Raw genomic sequence first — 15,931 nt, forward strand, 5'->3', positions numbered from 1 at the left:
GCCCAGGCCTTCAGGCGAGTCAAAAAACCCGAAGTGGTTATGCTTGTTTGGAGGCCTGCGAGGCACGAGGGGACGGAGAAAGGTGAATCGAGTCGCTCTCTGACTCACAACCGGCTCGCCCTCCGTACCTAACACAGCTAAGTGTTGTCGTCGCCATTTTGCAGGGTGGGCTGCGCAGTCTCCTGTCGCAAGGCCCGCGCGCCTGGGCCGGAGAGGACGTGGAAGGCTAGAAGGCGGGGAACGCGCGCTACCCGGAGGAAGCACGCGTGCGCACAGGCGGCGGCTGCGGCGGAGGGGTGGGGCCGGGGTACGAGTGCGCGTGCTCGGTGGGAGCCCGCGAAGTACCTGGAGGAGGTGGGGGGAGAGGTAGAAAGGAGTGAGGTTGAAGAGCGCTTGCGCGGGAGGGCGACCGTGCAGGGAGGGGGGCTCCGGAGCACGCGCGCGGAGACGGGACTTAAGGAGCTCTCGCGAGATCTCCAGGTTGCTATATATGTGCGCAGGGAGCCCGCGTCCTTTCCCTGGTCTGATTCCGTCCTGCGCGACTGTTCTTTCGAACGGTAGTCTTTTATCTCCGTCCATTTTCTCTCCTACCGAAGTGCGTGCCACCAACCCATGGAAGATTCGATGGACATGGACATGAGCCCACTGAGGCCCCAGAACTATCTTTTCGGTAACTGTTGGGGGGTTGGAGCGAGGCCGAGCAGGGCCTTCAGGCTTTGGTGGGGGGGCGGGATCCCACTGAGGCCTGGGTTAGCGGGGAAAGCTAAGCAGGCTGGAGGCCTGAGGGGGTGGGAAGCGAGCAGACGGGGTCCTGCCGCCTGCAGGATGGGGACCCAGGAGGGGCGAGCCGGAAGCACGGAGGGGGGTGGGAAGGAGGGGTGGCCTGAAGGCTGAGGCGTCAGCGGTCCGAGGCCCAGGGCCTGAGGTAACGTGGAACCGACCGGCTGAGGGTTCGGCGTTACGCGGGGCCCATGGTGGAGCTCTGGGCACAATTATTTTCTGAGGTTTTGTGAGTTGGTAGGCTTCTGATTCCGGGCGGGTGCCTGAGGCTAAGCTCCGCGATGGTGGTGCAGGAGGTTTTGTGGGTTCGGGGTGTGAGGAGGCTTGGGCCTCCTTTCTGGACGAGAGGATCGATTGAGCATGGCGTTGTCCTCGGGCCTCAGGGTCAGGAGCTCTCGACCGAGAATCGGCCCCGGTGCCTCGGCTGGTTGCTGGGGGCAAGGGAGGTGCGGCCCGGCCCGGCGTGAGGAGGCCGCGACCGCTGGGGAGCACGTGGTTGCCACGTGGTTGGGGGAAGGAGGGGGGTGTGGGCGCTGCATCCGGGGCTCACTGGCGTCTTGTCACCTCCGAGCCTGGGGTCCTGGGGCTTGATTGAGGCTGGTGGGCCGGAAATGTTAGGTGAAGTGGTTGGTAGCTCCAGGACTCTTGGAGGTCTTTTGTTCGGTGCTTAACATCTATGCTGGTAGTTCTCATTTAGAGAATCCTCTTTCTGTCTCACCGCGTCCATCTCGCAGAGGAGGTAGTGCCGCTCAGAGAACCGAAGTGGCTTAACGAAGTTGCACTTGTAGGAAGAGACTAGATCTAACCCCATGACCCTTGCTTCCAGAGCTGGTGCATTACAAATGATTTGGGGTGGGAGGTGGCGAGGGAGGGAGACTGGCGGAGGCAGCCTTCTGTTAAAACTTGTAATTCTATACCAGGGTTTTGGGATTTCCCCCTCGAGCACACCAAGTACCATACTAAGGAGCCTGCGTTGGTTTTTCAGTCTCACTAAACTGAATTGTTGAAGCCTTTGTGTCAGGCTTTAAAAAATCCTGCCCCAAATTAATTTTGTTTCCTTATATACCATGCTGAGATTTGTTAATTGAACAATAACCGTTAAGCATCTATTCCAGTAACTATTAGATGGCAACTAAATGGGACTATTTAAATAAAGTTTAATTCTGATGGTATTTAAGACAGTTTGCTTATTCATGAATGGTAGTAGTAACATGCACTATGCATTAAGGCTTTTATTCCTAGCATTTTGAAAAGCTGGCGTTTCTGATCAATTTATATCAAAATTTTTGCTTTAACTCTTGCTATTGGAAGTATCCCTAGGATATTTCTGTTGTCTTAAACATAATTTCTGAACAATTTAATGTACATCATTTCTGTAACTTCGAAGATGGAATGTTGACCCCTGTAACGAGTTTTAGTTCTTTTACATTTGTAGTTTTTCTGTTGTGAATACAAGCTGTTGATGTAGGTGTTTGTGTAACCATTGTCATTTCTAAATTTGGCACCTGGGAGTTTTGGTAGGTAATTTCAACTTTAAAATAGTGGGATTTTATCAACATTGTATGTTAGGGTTGGTTTCAGTTTTAGCTTTACTAAATTTTTGATCCTGTTTCTACATGAGAATAGTAGTGTAGTTGAGCATAAAATAATGTAGTGGGAAGTGGAATTTATAAAGCTCTGTATGGATGTTATTTGATGTTTATAGACTTTTGTGTTCAAGAAATCCAGGAAGAGGTACTTCTGCTTTGCCTTTTGGTAGCTAGAATAGTAAAAATTAGTTCACAAGTTAACTTTTTGGTTACCCGCACTGAATTTTCAGTGTTACTTTTCTCCTTGTTATAGTTGAATTTTTTCTTCATTTACAGGTTGTGAACTAAAGGCCGACAAAGATTATCACTTTAAGGTGGATAATGATGAAAATGAGCACCAGTTATCTTTAAGAACGGTACTTAAACTTTTCAAAATAAACTACTTAACATTTCTTGATTTCAGTCTCTTAGTTCCTATTCGTGTGGATTAATACTTATTTTACAGCAGTATTTTTCTTTCCTTATTTACGTTCTTCGCTTCTACAGTTGTATTAAAAAGCCCTTTAGGGTAGTGATAAATATAAATCTTATTTGTTCTCCACAGACACTAGCCTATAGCCTACTACTTAACTTCTAGGTGGCCAGTAGATGTTAGGTGGTTTGTACTTAGGCGTGGGTGATGACATAACCATCTTTGTCATCAAATGCATTTTTATGTAATTGTTAAGATTCACCAAATATGAGAAATTGTCAGTCACATAAAACTTGAAGACAACATTGTGCTCAAGTCAGTTTCCCATCAGTGGTAATAACGAAAGGTTTATAATTTTTCTGATTTTTTAAAACAACTGGTTGGGGGGGGTTGTAAAATGGTGGAAACTTAAGTTGAAGTACTGTTTTTCTATTAACAGGTCAGTTTAGGGGCTGGCGCAAAGGATGAATTGCACATTGTCGAAGCAGAGGCGATGAATTATGAAGGCAGTCCAATTAAAGTAACACTGGCAACTTTGAAAATGTCTGTGCAGCCAACGGTAAGGGCTCTTTTACACTTTGGATTTTATGTCAAAGTCTAATTCTGTTGCCTTAAGGTGAGTGTCATTTAGGTTACAACAAAGAGATTGGGGAATTTGGTTTGGTTTTTTCCCTAGTAGTCACAGCTGCATATTCTGTCACTGGTGTTGACTGATCACCGTGGTGGTAGCTGCTTGTTTATCAGAGGTGAAAAAAACAGGTTCACCGATTTGTTCATTTGGCTGATGGGTTTGCTTGTTCAGAAACATTTTTAAGTTATGAACAGATTTTATACCAAACATGTAACCATTTTTTTCCCCCACAATATTTAGTGATTTATAATTTCTTCTTTTTAGGTTTCCCTTGGGGGCTTTGAAATAACACCACCTGTGGTCTTACGGTTGAAGTGTGGTTCAGGGCCTGTGCATATCAGTGGACAGCACTTAGTAGGTATGTTATTTTTATATGTTATGATGCTTATTTTTAGTGCAGTTACTTTGTTCCCAATTTGGACTTTATAAAGTATGCTTAGTTCTAGTACTGCTGTCTGTAATAGGTTCAAATGGGAATCTAGTAATTTATAACTAGAAAAGCCTGGTGTTTTGCATGTAAAACCTAGTAATGAGTATTAGTCCATTAAATTCCTTTTAAAAAATTTTGTTCTCTTTTTACTCTTTTTCTAATAGAATCTGAGTTTTAAAATACTTATTACTGTGTCTTATCAGTGCCCTTTTTTCTGAGTTCTTGCTGTTGGTTGAGTTTTAGTGGTGGCTAATAAAGAATTTTATTTTAGCTGTGGAGGAAGATGCAGAGTCAGAAGATGAAGAGGAGGAGGATGTGAAACTCCTAAGTATATCTGGAAAGCGTTCTGCCCCTGGAAGTGGTAGCAAGGTTCCACAGGTACAGATGCAATTTACTATACATAATTTATTCTGGCCTTTAGTTTGGTACTTTGGATTAGCACTTCCTTACCAGTGTGTGTCAAATTATTTTTTTAAGAAAAAAGTAAAACTTGCTGCTGATGAAGATGATGATGATGATGATGACGACGACGATGATGATGAAGAGTAAGTAGTATGCCCTTAGAAACCTGACATTGTCGTATGGGGGGTTATGAAAACGATTTACCAAAATTATGATTAGTAGTTGTCAGTTTGTGTTAAATGAGCTGAGTTAAAGGATGCAGTATGCAGCATTTCCCAGATGTATTTGACTAGGTGCCTTTTTTCTGAGGAAGATTTAGTGGACACATTACTGTATGCTAAGTCTGGTGTATTTTACACTGAACAGTTTATAATAAATGGATTGGGCATAAAGAGAATCTGAATATCTCCAGCTATATTCATTTTGTAAGTTGTCACTTGAGGATTTTTTTTCCCCACAAAGGATTTTGGCATATGGTTGTCCTGGTCCTTATGAGAAAATTAGATTCTAAAAGAGAATAGAATTTTGCTGGAGAATTTAAAATTTGGTTGTAAACAAGATTTGATATGTTTGTTAAACTAAGTCAGACTATGGTAAAGTTATAAACATGCTATGGAATAAAATGCTACTCATGATTAGTCTTTCCTATATGCAGCCATATCAAAAATTTATTAATATTGAATTTTTAATTGCTTGTCAACTTTGTTCTTGAGTTCTCAGGTTGGTCCATTGTATATTTACTGAAAACAATTGAAATGGAATCTAAGACAGACTCTGAGAGAACATGCACTAATTTAACGATCAGATCTGCAAAGTAGGTTTTCAGTGACCTCAACTAGCCAAGCTGGTAGCGCTTTAAAAAGGCCTTTGAGCGTGACAGTGGAAGCAGAAAATAGGAAAGAGTTGAATGCTTAAAAAATTCAAAATTACCTGCATGTCAAACTTATAAACAAACTCAATATAGTTGGTGTTTGTTACTACTTAATTATGCCTGGGCTTTGGAAGATTTCCTGTCTTTAAAATGGGGATAATTCCTGATGTAACTACAATGTAAATAGTTTACATTCTTGTCTTCCATGTCTCCTCTAAGTTAGGTGGTGAGGGAGGAATGAAAAGTGTAGATGGTAACAAGGTCCAAATCGGTAAGTTTTCGTAAAAGGGTAGTCAGATACATGTATAAGTAGAGGCAATTAATGGATCCCTTGAGGATAGCAAGTCTTAGAAGATTCCATTGGTTAGGGGGCAATGAAAATGTTAAGAGGTGCCCCAAGGTTTGTTAGTTAAAAGTAGTTATTATGTAGAAATTGTAAGCCATAATCTCAGAAGGCTTGGAACCCACAAAATAAAAGGCAGATCAGTGGGTCTGTTTTGGGGATGGAAGGGGTATGGTGTGGGGTTGGTTGACTGCTGTTGCTGTAAGCAAGAAAAGCTGAAGACCATGTAGTACATTAAAAGTTAGTATGACCAGCACAACATTGTTAATCAACTATACTCCAATATAAAATAAAAAGTTAAAAAAAAAAGTTAGTATGGCTTACAGATACATCCTGGGTGGATTATTCTGGGTGGCCAGGGAACTATAAGGGGTGACTTTGGAGGACAGTTTTTAGGGGGCCCTGAAAATGTTAGGCGCTCAAGCATGGCTGGCATGGGGCCCCCATGGGGCCGGAGTGGCCATTCCCCAAGTGGCTCATGGTTATGGCTGGGTCCTGGGGCAGCATGGGCTGTGCTTCCTTCCAAGTTCAGTGTTGTTTCCCACAGGGGCCAGGTCAGGTGAGGGGGTGGTGGAGAGTGTTCCTTGTTCTTCATTGAGGTGGTAATGGGATTTGCCTAGGTGCCACCCAGGAAAATATGTGTTACTTAAAAAGTAAAAAAAAGGGTGCTTCTCCATAAACACCCTTTTCCCCTATATTATTAGGGAATATCCTAATAAAACTGCTTACAATAGTGGTTTTATAAAAACCATTGTCATCTTTTTTTTAGTATGGGGTAGCCTATGCAGGTATTGGGTGATAGGGCCAAAATTGACAAATCACTGTTAAAAATTACTTAAAAGACGTTAATATGCCTTTAAATGTATACTACTACACGGTATTTTATCCAGTTAACATAGCAGATTTTTTACCCCTGTATTGGAAAGAAGTGTTTCTTTGGTTGCACATGGATGAAGTTACTCCTGTTTTTTGTTTAGACTATGTAGTGTGGAAGAGAAACCATTTTGGCCAGTATGTAATGTTTGGTTTGTGAAGTAATTACAAGTTAAACCAATTCCACCATTTGCTGATTTGTACTTATTCGTGGACTTCTCCATTGATTGGATTTTTTCCCCCCAGTTCCCCCATTTAGAGTGAACAGTTTGGTGCTTTATAGTGTATATGCACAGTTGTGCAGCCAATTTCAGAATATTTCATCACCTCAAAAAGAAACTGCTATAATCCCTCATCTTCCCCAGCTCTAGTCAATAACTAATGTACTTTGTTTTTTATAGATTTGCCTGTTCTGGATATTTCATATAAATGGAATCATACAATATGTGCTCTTTTGTGGCTGGTTTGTTTAACTTACCACAATATTTTTAAGATCCTTGTAGCATGTAGCAGTACTTGTACTCGTTTTATATTATTGAACTATAAGAACTTTTTATATATTTTGGAAACAAATCCCTTATCAGGTAGAATTTACAAACATTTTCTCCCATTCCATGGGTTGTCTTTATACTCTGTTGGTGGTCCTTTACAGAAAAGCTTTTAGATTTCATAGTTTGGTTTATTTCTTTTATTGTGTTTTCGGTGTCAAACCTAAGAAACCATTGCCAAATCTTCAAAAAGTTCTATAGTTTCAGCTCTTACCTTTTATCCGTTTTGAATTGATTTTTGTATCGATTGTGAGGTAAGAGCCAGTTTCATTTTTTTTGATTGTGGATATCCAGTAGTCCCAGCACCATTTGTGAAAGACTTTTCCCCATTGAATGGTCTTTGCCCCCTTTTTGAAAATAGTTACCATAAATGTATATTTATTTTTGGACTCTTCAGTTCCATGTCTATCCTTCTGCCAGTGAAACATTATTCTGATTTCTGTTGCTTTGCACTTTTTATAGATTTTAGTTTGTAATTACTTAATGTGAATGCTTCACCTTTGTTCTTCTTCAAGATTGATTTTGGCTACTTTGGGTTCCTAGAGTTTCAGTGTGAGTTTTAGGATCAGTTTCTATGGAGATACCAGCTAGGATTCTTTATGGGTTGTGTTAAATCTGTAGATTAATTTGGAGAGTTGCCACCTTAATATTTACTGGTCCATGAATTTGCAATGTTTCTATTTTAATTTCTTTAAATAACTCCATTTTCATTTTCAAAAATTTATTTTCAGTTGTAAAAAACATAACACCATATTTACCATCTTAACTATTTTTTAAGTGTGCAGTTCAGTAGTGTTAATCATAATCACATTGTTGTGTAACATCTCAAGCTCATCTAGTTATACTGAAAACCATAACCGTTGAACAAAAAGTCCCCATTTCCACCTCTCCCCTGCCAGCCACCAATCTTACTTTTGGTTTCTATAAAGACTGATTCCTTTAGATACCTCATATAAGTGGAATCATACAGTATTTGTCTTTTTGGGATTGTTCTTTCACTTAGCATAATGTTCTTAAGGTTCATCCATGTGCTACATTTGAGGATTTCCCTAAGACTGCATATTCCCTGATATATATACGTATATGACATTTTCCCTACAATTTGTTTATGAACATTTGGGTTGCTTCTTTTGGGGGGGGGTGCAAGTTGGCTCACACCGTGCTGCCTGCGGGATCTCTTAGTTCCCCAACCAGGGATTGAACCTGTGCCCCACTGCAGTGGAAGTGCGGAGTCCTGACCACTGGACTGCCAGGGAATTCCCTGGGTTGCTTCTACTGCTTGGTAATTGTGAATAATGTTGCAGTGAAAATGAATTTGTGTTCAAGATTGTGCTCTCAGTTCTTTTGTCAACCCGCAAAAGTTTGAAAGCTCTTCATGCTTTGATTGACTAAACTTTTAGGTTCATCCACTTTGTGGATAAGCTTTCTAGATTTGTTGAGTGCATTGAATCAGTAATAAGGACTTATCTCATTTGTAGTGATGATGATGATGACTTTGATGATGAGGAAGCTGAAGAAAAAGCTCCAGTAAAGAAAGTAAGTAAGATACAGTAGTAGAAGATTATCAGAAATAGCTAATAACAAAATGATGGGAATTTTTGCCATTGGCTTGTTTTGTGGTTATTGAAAATTGTCTTAGGAGAAGATGATCTCATACTTCAAATTTTTCTTGAGTAGGGCTATCTTGGAAACTTCTAATAGTGGGGAATTATGTTTTCTTTATATAGCCTTCTGTCTGTTAACCCTTTTGCAACCTTTTGTCAAAATGATTGTTTCATCTTAGCCTGACTGCTGCTTTTGCCATGGTTTGGGGCAGTTTTATTTGTACTAATATGTCTGTTATGTAGGGAGAGGCATTGATTAAGATTCATTTCTAATTGCAGTCTGTACGAGATACTCCAGCCAAAAATGCACAAAAATCAAACCAGAATGGAAAAGACTCAAAACCATCAACACCAAGATCAAAAGTAAGTGGTAACATATAAATACAAGCTCCACTGAAGTAGTTAGGTTCTTCTGTGGAAGAATCTACTTTAAAAGTTTGATAGGTCTTTGGAGAATGCCTGTAGTTGGTGTCGAAGAGCTAAGATGTGCTTATTTTATTGGTAATCACTGTCATATAGTTAGACAGTTGACCCTTGAACAACATAGGTTTAAATTGCATGGGTCCATTTATCACGGTTTTTTTTTTTTTTGTAAATGCTACAGTACTGCATATCCATGGTTGGTTGAATCTGGATGCAGAGGAACCACAGATGTGGAGGGCCGACAAGTTATACACAGATTTTTGGCCACGTGGAGGGCTGGCGTCACCTGTTGACATTCAAGGGTCAACTGTATATTGCCGTGGCTTTCTAATGGGGGAGAAAGCTGACAAAAAGATTGTTATTGTGATACAAACAGTTGTGTCATGTAAGGGTTCTTACTTGTTGAAAGGTATGTTTATCGCATAGTGCAGTTTCTCAGTGCTGGCCGCATGTTGGGAGATTATCATTTAAATGCTATGGAATGGGCCCCAGGCATCAAGCTGCATTAACTTTGTAGCTTCATTCTTGGGGACCTTCTGGTTTCGTTTTTTTGATAGTATCCTTTAAGTGTAGGACTGACCTGGTGTTGAATATAAATGCAGGCTCAAACTATTTCCTATTCCTTTCTTAAGCAATACTATAAAAATAATTGTTGAGACACGAATTCATTTATAATGGTAACTCAGTTCTGCTGTATACTTGTTTTTACAAAGGACTGTAAGAATTTTATTGAGAAAATCCAGGTAGGGTGGGTCTTAAGAGTTCTTATGATGTTAAAATTCGCCTTTTTTCCCAGGGTCAAGAATCCTTCAAAAAACAGGAAAAAACTCCTAAAACACCGAAAGGACCTAGCTCTGTAGAAGACATTAAAGCAAAAATGCAAGCAAGTATAGAAAAAGTGAGTAAAATTGTCTTCCTTAAAGGAACTAAATAGGTAATTTTACCTTTCTGGGGTTTGGAACAGGAATCGTCCTCATTTTTTATAGTTAATATACCTGCCCCTTTGTAGTGTGAAATTATCTCAAAAATGGATTACTAGTTACTTACATTAATTTATAGTCTCTGTTGATTTTTTTGCATATTTGAAGTTAAATATGCTTTATTTTCCATTATAAAAGGAGTACAAGTAAGTTGATTGTAAGATACATTCTTACCTTAGATGTTAAAATGAGAGCATTTCCCTTCACCTGTTCTGGTCATGAGATGCCACAGTACCAGCAGAGGGCGTATGAGTCTTCTAAAATTGCAAACAGCTGGAAAAGTAGTCTTTGGCTGCTTGGTGTTGTAGTTTTTAAAAAAATTACTCGTGTTTGACTGTAGTCAGAAACATTCTCCAACAAATTGAGTCATTTCTATTTGCCATTTGCACCAAGATGTCACCAGGCAATACGTGTGATAATATCTTGAATTTTTGAGTGACTAACATGTTTACATTTAGTTTTGTCTTAGTGGAAATGTGTGAGAAGAGGATTAGCTTTTGTCCTACTTGCTTGATTTGGGGTGGGGGGGATGCACTTAATAAACTTCAGTGAACTCTGGAGCATGGAGTAATTGGTTTTAATGCCTTGAAACACATTTGAGAGAAACTTTAAAATTCTGTGAATATTCTCAGACCCCAATTATTGAGAATAAATGTGGGATGGTGAGGAAAAGTTACTGACTCCCTTTCCCTGTGTTTTTTCTGTGCTCTCTAGGTTCTACATGGCTTCCGTAGATTTCCTTTCATTGTGCAGTTATGAGTCAATTGGAAAACTAACATTTTAGAACCAGAATGTATTTCTTGATTTTGCTTTAGTACTACTGTAAACCTTTTAGCCTTCCTGGTATCGCTGCTTTATTTTTATCCCTTGCGTACCGTTCTAAAATGACATTTTAGATACCCCTCCCCCTAATTTTAATATGGTCCTATCTCCTTGGTTTAATTGCAGGCGCATTGAACAATCCTGGGCACTACTGGTAAATTAAGCCCAAAGATGGGGAGAGAGGAAAAGGAGAGACAAATATAGTCCAAACTGAGTATCATCAACAATCCAGACTGAAGTCTTCTATTTTAACTCAATCCCCTTTCCTGATTTGCCACCCACCCATGCCCCCCTTCCAGGCTGGAAGCAATCTCTTGATCTCCTAAAACACTTTCTTTTGACTGCTGTGATTCAGTGAACCTTATACTTTGCTTTCTATTACTTGTGCATTTGCCTCACCTCTTTGACCATATTTTAATCACCTTTGTATCTCCCTAGCTGCTCAATAAATATTTGAATCAAATAAGAATGTATGTGACAATAATTTAAAAGTGTAAAATTATAGTGAGGTTTATTTTCTAGGTGATGAGGCAGCTAAGTATCTTACACCATACCTGAAGCCTTGATCTTTTTAAAGTGCACAGAAGATTCAGGTTACAAGGAAAATCAAAATTTAGTTATCAAAGTAGGAAACAAAAGTGAAAAAATTAGTGTGTTAAGGTAATTCCAGAGCAGAGATAAATATAAACGTTTCAAGATTTTTGAAAATATTTGGTGACATATACTTTGAAAATAATTTGGTGTTACTACTATTGTGCTTTCTTCCCTGTGTCCATAATTGAAAGGAATGGCGAATTTTAAGAGTGTAGTGAAATGTAATAAAACTCTTCCCCCCCATTTGACTTCATATACCCCCTGAATTGCCTCCCAGGTTAGCACCGTGCTGGACCTGGGTTTTTGGTACATATTAAGTGATCTTTTTAACAATTTTCGTCACTTGTATACATGATACCCAAAGGGGCTATACTTTTTTTTGTATTTGGTCCTGGGTGGTGGAGAATGGTGATAAAGCCGACTTGTTAGATAAATACAGTAGGCAGTCAAGTTGATGGTCGAATGCCTGAAGAATCACAAGCATAGCTTATACTTTGTGTTTTTAGAGTGGCTGGGTGGGGGCAGGGAATTTGAAACTTGGACAAACCTTATTCAGTATGAGAGTACCTGTGGAAGACCTAGGTCCTAATATGTTGTACAAACATGTCTTTCTAGGCCTAAAAAAGGATTTATTCAGTATTAAAATGAAGGAGTTGAGGAGACAAGGAATGAATCACAATGATCCATATAATAAACAGCACTCAAATCTTTGAGGAATTTCATAACAATCTCCCTCAAAAACAGTGTTTCTATACTTACCCTTAATAATGCTTTTGTCTCAATAGGGTGGTTCCCTTCCCAAAGTGGAAGCCAAATTCATCAATTATGTGAAGAATTGCTTCCGGATGACTGACCAGGAGGTAACTGAACTTTGTTGGAGACATGATCAAATCCAAAATTTTTATTGTGACTTATTATGGTTATTTGTTTAGTCTCTCTAGGTGTTGGCTTCTTTTAAAATGTTCCTAACCACAGACAATACTTCAGATTAAATACATGGAAACTCTTAAGAATTTAGTTGGCAGAGACTGAGAAGATAACTTTTTTAGTACATTTTTCCCAGCTTTTATATAGTTGGTAAATTATCTCTTGGTTACTGAACTCAGTTTTGCTTTTGGTACTATGTTGGCTAAGGAAATGAGCTGTGGTTTTCCTTGCTGCTCCATTTGGCTACTTGGGTCAGTCTGTTCTTTGCTTTCTTGTGAGTTGGCAGAGACGATTTTCTCCATAGATGTTATGGGGAAGCACATTTTGCTGAAATCAACCTAAGTGTAAAATCAGTTGAGTTAGATTTTGTATTTCTTAATGTGAAGAAGGTATTTTGTCAATAGAAGAAAAATCATGCATTTATTTTTACTGTCTTATTTATAGTTGCTGACTTGCAGATTGTAAAGGAAAATGTAAAAGCAGTTACACAGGGTTGCTAGGCATCATGTACATACAGGACATATTCTGTGTTTAATGGTTTTTGTCAGTGCTCCCTAAGTCTCCTGTATTCAGCTTTCTTCAATAAATTAAATTTGTTATTTAGAGATCTTTTTCTACCACAATATTTAGTACTTAAATCACTTAAATGGCAGCACTATTTTTCTCAGGTTGGAAACCCTTTCAGTGGTTTAATACTCTTCGTGGTGGTTTATTGTGAGTTCAGCCTTCCTTGCCATGGCCACGAGATGACCAGTTTGAATCTTTTCGATTCTTTTGGTTGCTATTCTGTTTTTTGTGTATATTTGGATCCCAAAAAGCCAGTGTAAATTGTGTGAATTTTCTGCAGACATTTAGTAAACATAAAAGTCCTTTTAAAACTATGCAGTGTGTAATTGTTAATTCAGTATCGAAAATGGTAGAAAGTGAGATATATAAACCATCATCTATAACAGGTAAGCATAAGAGATATATAATTTTTTCAGCTAATACCAAAGGAAGTGGTAAAATAAAATTTTTGATTAAAGTAACAACTAAAGTTGCAAGGGCCTTCCAAACAGCATAACGTCAGTCTTGCAGCTGAAAATGACTGAATTCACTGCTATCAGAAATATTTTCTGACTTAAAAACTGAAAGCTGTTTTCAAGTGCCAGGATGAAATTTCTGCAATAATAAAAAATATATCTCAGTTTACTATTATGAAATTATCAAAACACTGAATGTGTCACATTTTTATGGCATAGCTGCAGATGTAAGTAATTACAATGTGTAAAATATCTTCCCATTACTTGTGCAGTTTTTCTTCTGAAAAAGTTGTTTATGAAGATTTGGCTAATAAAATCCAGATGGAACCTGAGAAATAATAGCAAATTTTTGCAGAAACTCTTGAATTAAAGAGTTAATGAAAAAAATTGTACTGCCTTTTGTGGAAAGACTACAGATAAAATCCTTGCTGAATGTTTGTATAAAGGTGCAAACAGTGTTTACTCAAAGTTGAAGCAAAACATGAAGTTTTCGAAGGTGTTTTCTGTCCCATTCAATATTCTATATAATACGTAAGTCAAGTAGCATCTGGTTTTTTTTTTTTTTTTTACATTAGAGTGTCATGAAAATGTTCTTCAGTATTTGTATTCAACTTAATGATTAGCGAATGACTGGTATTTGTTGACATGGTATTCAGTTCCCTTGCATTTGAAATCCAATGGCTGTGTTTAAAAACAGTATTTGAGAAAATGCTATTTATTTGAAGCACTGAAACACTTTGAAGAAAAGGCCCCCAAAGTTCTTTTAAATAATCCATTGAGTGAAACCTGCTTATTTAAATGTCTCTTCAGCAGTAGGACCATGTAAATTAAAAGAAGAGCGAAGTCATTGAAGTGCTCCATTGCTTTAAAAGAACTTGTTGAATCCTTTGAAGAGTTGACAAAAACATCAAGACTATTTTTTTTTAAGAGGCATTATTCATGAATAGGAAAAGAAACACCAACTTGAAGTAGATAATTAATACTGCACTTACATGATTGTCATTTGAAATGTTTTTTATCACTTGAAGATTTTGGCTCTTTTACATGGATGTTACTAAATACCAGCATGAGAACAAGTGGAATGAGTTATATGTTGAAGAGGGATGTAGAAATTGATGAGGGATCTCTTTTTTTTGGTCATTGGACAATATTTTAAATCATTAGACTTGAAGAATGGAAAAGCAAGTTAGTCATGGAAGATGGTGTTCTGTGTTTCAACAAACCAGAAGAGCTTGTCTGAGTAGCTAATATGGCAGAACATGTTAAATATATATAGTGTCTCATAATGCTAATGCTAGCATGTGTTCTCATTAATGAAATAATTTGGATGTGACCACTGTAGAAACTTAAAATGTAAACAAAATATAAGACTGTAATTAAGGAATTTTATAAGTAAATTATGCAAAATAAGGAACTGTTGAGATCCCACATCATCAGGGAAATATAATTAGAGGTAAAGAAAGATGTAACTTTGGTATATTTATATAGTTTATTTCAGATAAATGTACTAATTTTGTGTGTCCGTGTACAGGTGCATGTTTTTCTCTAAATCTGGCAGCCCTAAAGCAGATAACATGGAGGCAACATTGGCCAAACTGGTCTTCGTTTCCTTACCTAAATATCTTAAGTTGTTAAATGTATATTAGTATAAAAGTGACTTTGTGTACAAAAATCCCATGATTTTATGTCTGAATCGAAGTATTTGAAATTAAATTATGCCTGAGTATAAATTTCCTTGAAATCAGTTCTTAATTATCTAGAGTGAACCTTTTTGGTGGTAGAATGAAAAATAGATATGTTGAATTGTACAGAGAGACGTGGTTTAATTTATTGGTGTGTATGAAGTGTTGTGGTTTTTTAACCACATTTTTTTTCTCTTTTTTTTTCCAGGCTATTCAAGATCTCTGGCAGTGGAGGAAGTCTCTTTAAGAAAATAGTTTAAACAGTTTGTTAAAATTTTCCGTCTTATTTCATTTCTGTAACAGTTGATATCTGGCTGTCCTTTTTATAATGCAGAGTGAGAACTTTCCCTACCGTGTCTGATAAATGTTGTCCAGGTTCCATTGCCAAGAATGTGTTGTCCAAAATGCCTGTTTAGTTTTTAAAGTTGGAACTCCACCCTTTGCTTGGTTTTAAGTATGTATGGAATGTTATGATAGGACATAGTAGTAGTGGTGGTCAGACAAATGGAAATGGTGGGGAGACAAAAATATACATGTGAAATAAACTCAGTATTTTAATACAGTAGCACTGTTTCTCTTTCTGTTATCCTCTTTATACTTTGTCAGAGAAATACATGTACATAGTAAAAGTGTCAAATAGTATTCCAAAATCTCTAAAATAGTATCCTGCCCTACCCATCCAAATAGTTCTGCTTCTCAGAGTTAACCGATCTATTTTTCATCAAGAGGGCTTAGTGCTTTTACCTTACCACCTCTTGATAATAGTTAATTATAATCAAGTGTTCATCAGACCTTCTTATCCACCTGTCCTAGCCTTTTCACTCCCAAAGAAAATCTGGCATGTTAAGTAGCCTGCAGCAGCCTTTCTCAACCTGGGTTCTTTATCTGAACCAGAACACAAAATTATTTCTGTGACTGTTTTCTTAATTTATCCAAAATAGTACATATTTGAGATCCATGGGGGTAGTTAATTTATTGCATGTGGTGGTTATGTGAGG

General features: G+C 38.2%; 1 protein-coding gene across 4 annotated transcripts; it reads left to right on the forward strand.

The window, feature by feature from the left end:
• The first annotated feature begins 481 nt into the window (after window positions 1–481).
• Window positions 482–15,498, forward strand: NPM1 (nucleophosmin 1). Of its 4 annotated transcripts, none has more exons than XM_036846783.1 (11): window positions 482–670; window positions 2,646–2,725; window positions 3,221–3,340; window positions 3,677–3,770; window positions 4,114–4,220; window positions 4,296–4,387; window positions 8,358–8,415; window positions 8,763–8,846; window positions 9,703–9,804; window positions 12,088–12,162; window positions 15,142–15,491. In XM_036846783.1, exons 1-11 carry the CDS (start codon window positions 613–615, stop codon window positions 15,178–15,180), a joined length of 909 nt encoding a protein of 302 aa, XP_036702678.1. In that variant the 5' UTR covers window positions 482–612; the 3' UTR covers window positions 15,181–15,491. The 4 variants fall into 4 exon arrangements, with proteins under 4 accessions (XP_036702678.1, XP_036702680.1, XP_036702679.1 ...); XM_036846784.1 differs by having other exon boundaries at window positions 484–670; window positions 4,320–4,387; window positions 15,142–15,498; XM_036846785.1 differs by lacking the exons at window positions 12,088–12,162; window positions 15,142–15,491 and adding an exon at window positions 10,835–11,176.
• Window positions 15,499–15,931: the final 433 nt, after the last annotated feature.

The sequence above is a fragment of the Balaenoptera musculus genome, chromosome 3, assembly GCF_009873245.2.
Source record: "Balaenoptera musculus isolate JJ_BM4_2016_0621 chromosome 3, mBalMus1.pri.v3, whole genome shotgun sequence".
Taxonomy (NCBI): Eukaryota; Metazoa; Chordata; class Mammalia; order Artiodactyla; family Balaenopteridae; genus Balaenoptera; species Balaenoptera musculus.

Excerpts from the sequence above, each read along its gene's own strand:
- NPM1 (XM_036846783.1), top strand. The coding sequence starts at position 613 with ATGGAAGATTCGATGGACATGGACATGAGCCCACTGAGGCCCCAGAAC. Across the intron at positions 671-2,645 it reads GCCCCAGAACTATCTTTTCG|GTTGTGAACTAAAGGCCGAC; the intron begins GTAACTGTTGGG and ends CTTCATTTACAG. Across the intron at positions 8,416-8,762 it reads AAAAAGCTCCAGTAAAGAAA|TCTGTACGAGATACTCCAGC; the intron begins GTAAGTAAGATA and ends TTCTAATTGCAG.